General features: G+C 41.2%; 1 protein-coding gene across 1 annotated transcript in view; it reads left to right on the top strand.

The window, feature by feature from the left end:
- The window catches only part of LOC113818171 (protein Wnt-5b), a 27,609-nt gene that overhangs the window by 21,260 nt on the left and 1,349 nt on the right, over window positions 1–5,000 (top strand). The window contains exons 8-12 of the mRNA XM_070137465.1: window positions 2–137; window positions 379–511; window positions 1,229–1,374; window positions 1,801–1,920; window positions 2,152–5,000. The exon at window positions 2,152–5,000 is cut by the window's right edge and continues 1,349 nt beyond it. Of these exons, the coding sequence (XP_069993566.1) occupies window positions 2–137; window positions 379–511; window positions 1,229–1,374; window positions 1,801–1,920; window positions 2,152–2,353 (737 nt within the window). The 3' untranslated portion in view covers window positions 2,354–5,000. The remainder of the gene's footprint in view (window position 1; window positions 138–378; window positions 512–1,228; window positions 1,375–1,800; window positions 1,921–2,151) is intronic.

Genomic DNA, 5,000 nt, shown 5'->3' with positions numbered 1-5,000 from the left:
GAGAGCCGCGAGAAGGCCTACGTGTACGGCATCTCAGCAGCAGGTGTGGCGTACGCGGTGACTCGAGCCTGCAGCCGCGGGGAACTCACCGAGTGCGGCTGCGACGAGCGCATTCGACAGCGCCCGAACCGCGGCAGGTGAGTGCAAGCGGCATTGTCACTTCCTTTTGGTGCCATGTGTTGAAACATAAATTCAAAAACCCTCAGTAACCCGCGCTTCTTTTGATGCTTTACCTTATCATAAAAAAGATAATACACAGTACACCAAACAATTGCCAATTATATACCTGATCTGCTTTGCAAAGAGCAACCACATGCAGAAATGCCTTCTATGTCTGGATAATATAAATACAAGACACTAAACTTATCTTTTCCTCAGGTGGGAGTGGGGAGGGTGCTCGGAGGATCTGACCTTCGGGGAGAACTTCAGCAAGGAGTTCGTGGACGCGAGGGAGTCCAGGAACACCGCCGAGGGCCTCATGAACCTCCACAACAATGAGGCTGGAAGGAGGGTGAGTGGAGGTCGTTTGGGGACCGGAGGATTGAATGGAATGCGCAGAGTAAATCAGTATGTCATATGAGGAGTGTAGTAGTGATGCCATAGGAGGAATAACATCGAAGGGGAATAGAGTGATGTCATATGGGTAGTAAATTAACAGAAGCCATAGGAAAAATAAAATAGCATGTCATATGATAGGAAGGCCACTAACTGTCAAATTTGGGAATGTATGAAAAATAGCTCTTTGGATTAATGAGATAAGTTGTGTGGTCTCAGACGTCAACGCCACTTTATAAAGTGACTGATAGTGGCGTGGACTAAAAGGAGAAATCCCGGTTCATAGCAACAGCATTTAAACAAGATGGATATAACTGTTTCAACTGAGTAAGATATTGCATTTTCTCTATTAGCGTTAACTGTAATCCTTTACGCTTTTGTATTTTCATGCACTCCAAATAAAGACTTACCGTGCCTCTGGTCTTTAATAATGGAAATAAGAAACTTACAGATGATCCCTCTCGCAAGAAGCATTCGATTTTCAGCGAAAACATGTTTGAACACAAATTAAACAAGGTGAAGATTAAATCACTGACTAATACACTTTACGGATTTCCAAGCACAGCTAAAGAACACAAAGCAAAAACACAAACAGGGAAAGAAAATATTAGGTATCATGGAATACAAATCTTTTGTGAACAGCAGCGCATAAACGATGAGCTTCTCCCTCCAGGCCATTAGATCAGAGATGGAGATCCTGTGCAAGTGCCACGGCGTCTCGGGTTCCTGCAGCATGCGCGTGTGCTGGCGGCGCATGAGGGCCTTCAGGAGCATTGGGGACTCTCTCCTGCACCGCTTTGAGGGCGCTGTCATCGTCAGGTGAAGAGAAAGTGTAATTTGATATTTATGTTATGTTACCCCAACCTTCACTTTGCTTGATTTTTTCTTTGAAAAATTGTTGAGTGTATAATAAGACGCTCCCCTTTTTCATACGGTTTGCTTTAGGGTATTTTAGTGCCTTATTTTTTGTTTGACCACTGTGGCTTATGTTTCCTTTTTCCATGCAAGAAGGCGTATTGGCAATAAATGGTCAATCATTCGAAAATAAAAAAACAAAAGGTAATGAGTTTACGTGTCTGTAATTATGACTAAACAGTGCCAGGAGTCTCTGTGATGTGCCGCTTCCTGCATCTAGATAAAATCTAAATATTTTGGAGCGGTTAGAGCTGGCCGAACTGCTTTCCATTGCCAGTCATGGTCTCGCCCATTTAGCTGCCCGCCCGCTGACTCGTCCTGCCCTTCCAGATACGTCAATCGAAAGAAGAGGAAGAAACTCCGGCCAAAGAGACGCGGTTTCAAGAAGCCGAGCCGCCGTGACCTCGTCTACCTAGAAGAGTCGCCAGACTACTGCAACCGAAACCAAACGTAAGTTACGTAGTATACTCTGGAGTATGTTTGCATAACGCACTGCAAAGTTGGTCTCCCTGATGCTAAGTAATGTTGATCCCTATTTCAGTATTTTTATCTATACGTTTATGATGCAACGTACTTGTCACATTCTAGTATTTGCCTGTTCATGTCTTGGGGAAGAAGGGATGTACATTATCTAAAGAAATGGGGAAAGAAACAGTCTTAACCCAAATTTATCTCACACAGGCTCGGTGTACTGGGCACGGTGGGGCGGCTGTGCAACAAGACCAGCTGGGGCATGGACGGCTGCAAGATCCTGTGCTGCGGCCGAGGATACCAGACCATGGTGAAGGACGTCGAGGAGAAATGCAACTGCCGGTTCATCTGGTGCTGCAAGGTGGAGTGCGAGAGATGCCGAGTGAGACGCGAGGAGCACTATTGCAACTGAAGAAGCTCCTTCCCGATCCGGAAACACGAGAGGGGGAGACAGGCAGGCTCTTGGATGGTAGCTGGTTCCTAGATGCGAAGAGGAAATGTACAAATTCTTTTGTGGAAGAGTGGAGGCTCTTGTGTCCTTAGCTGTTCACTTTCACATATATGATGAAGCATGTGTGTCCTCACGTAGCAGGGGAGATGAGATCCCTGTGTAAACTGTCCTTTTGGTGTATTCTTGTAGCTATATAAATACAGTAAAACTAATCTTGTATTTTTACATCATTACTTTTGCAATATCGTGGTGGTTCTAATGTTTGTGTGAGTTTAATTTCTGTGTAATAGGTTTGTTTCTTGTACCTGATTATATGTTTGCTAAATGAAGGTCTAGGGAACTTGGCTTGACAGACCAGCTAGTGATGATGACCGCTGAGCACATAGTGTCTTGTCTTAAAGCGCAAAAAGAATGAAGGTGGCAGTGCGTGTTTCGCTGCCAAGTCATGCATATTCAGGTTCTGCATGAATTTACTTCCTCTGGATCAGACTCGACTTAAATTCTAGAGGAAGGTGTAATCAGCTGGGTTTGATATCAGAATTTACTCCTGAGAAACATTGTATTTTCTCACTTGCTCGGCAACATGAACTTTTATATGAGAAAATGCATATGGCACACAGATGTGTATGACTCATTCATGAATATCCATGATGTTTTCCATGGCCAAGTCTCTAGTGTCTATTAAGTGTCTAAGGTTTGGGTATAAGGATGTACCTCTAGAAAGTCTTTATGACAGCATTTGTTCCCTATTGGACTAAACACAAAGATATTTGTGCTTTAATTTTTATTTTGTAGAAACTGGTCAAAGAATGTGCATTCCCTTATTATATATAAATAAGTTAGTCCTGTGTGTGTTAGTATTAACTGAGCGATAATAGTAAGGGTACATTTTAATATATTGTTCGAAGATTTTTGGTTGGTTCAGTAAAGATAGGATTAATTGCACTGCCAGAGGAGGTTAAGTGTGTCAGATGGAAGGATAATAACACAGTTTGTTGTCTGTTAGAAGAATATCAGCATTTAAATAGTCCATTTAAAGAAGGGAAGTGTCCGTGGAAAGCAGCTGATTATGACGTATGGATAGAATTAGCTATGATTTTGAAGGACTGTGTTAATGACAAAGTAAAAGACTTAATAGTAATGGAGTTCAAGCTTTTTACAGAAGTAAAAAAAGGTCAAAGCTGGCACCTGAACAGAACTTTTCTCCTCAAGGGCTCACACCTTTACATAAACATTTTAATAACTTGTGGGATATGCAATTACATGTGTACAGTGCAACAACAAAGGAGAGAAGAAGAGAATTATTCATTTGAGAGTAAACATCGATTTGTATACTGCTGGCATAGTGTCGAGAAACAAGATTATAATAATATAGAAGGTTCAAGACTGCAAACTTTAAAAACAAGAACCCTTTGTTCAATGAGCCTGCGACATTAAGAGAGCTCGCTAGATTAGAGTTAATGCTTCCCACAGATGGGTACACGATAAGGTAGCACTGTGCACGGGTTTTCTCTCGTGAATGCTGAGGGCGTGAGGAGTTCTGCCACTAACACAGTCCTTTTATCCCGGGTAACCATAGTCTAAGTAGAGGCCAGAAGAGGCAGTGACTGTTTGGAAAAAATGCAACCTTCCTTTATTTTTTATATGAAAACTGCAACAGGGCTCTAAAGAAGATATTTTTAAGTGTATCTTTAGGTACTTTATGATGGAAATTATTTTATCTTTGCATTATATATTACAGTCAGATATATGATGTGTATATATGTCTATTGATGATGCAACTAATTTGCAGATTTGGCTGTTACATATAGAGCAAAACTTATTATAAACAGAATTTAATGCTTCCTCTAATTCTTAGTATAAATCTATATATATATATGTAACAAAATGTAGGTGTAAATAGCTTAATAAGAAAAATGAACATTCCAATAATTGTAGTGTAATACTAAGAAAGAAACACACACACACACACACACACACACACACACACACACACACACACACACACACACACACACACACACACACACACACACACACACACACACACACACAAGCATCTTATAGACAGTCCAGTATTATGACGGTCCTGAATGTGTTGCCAAATTAGTATAAGGTATCTCCATGTTCCACTATCTGTATTATTAATGACAATAGAATGTAATGTAAAAGAGAAAATAAGGCAAGGGGATATTTCAGTTATACACATTATATCACGTACATAAGGTGACATCTTTGGAAGTCTGCCAGTCGTAACACCCATCCACATTTTCACCAGGCTTCGACCCACGTGTGTTTAGATGTTCAGTCACGTCTGCTTCGTGTTCTTGTGCGCTGATAGGATGTGCAACAGATGGCATTCCAAGGACCTTCTTTCCTTGCTTTTTTGCACTTTTACTCTTAATTGCTTGTCACTTTGCACTCTTAGTTGCACGACACTTTTCACTATTAATTGCATGCCACTGCATCCTTAATTGCTTTTCGTCTTGCACTCTTAGTTGCACTCTTAGGGATTCGTTACCGAAACTTGTATCTACAAATGCTAATTATATTTGCACCCTTTGTCTCACCAGCCGTAATTACACTCACTAATGCTTTTCGGATAATT

Source organism: Penaeus vannamei, chromosome 23 (assembly GCF_042767895.1).
Source record: "Penaeus vannamei isolate JL-2024 chromosome 23, ASM4276789v1, whole genome shotgun sequence".
NCBI classification, from domain to species: Eukaryota; Metazoa; Arthropoda; class Malacostraca; order Decapoda; family Penaeidae; genus Penaeus; species Penaeus vannamei.
Note: the sequence above shows the minus strand (reverse complement) of the source record. Positions and strands in the feature narration are given on the sequence as shown.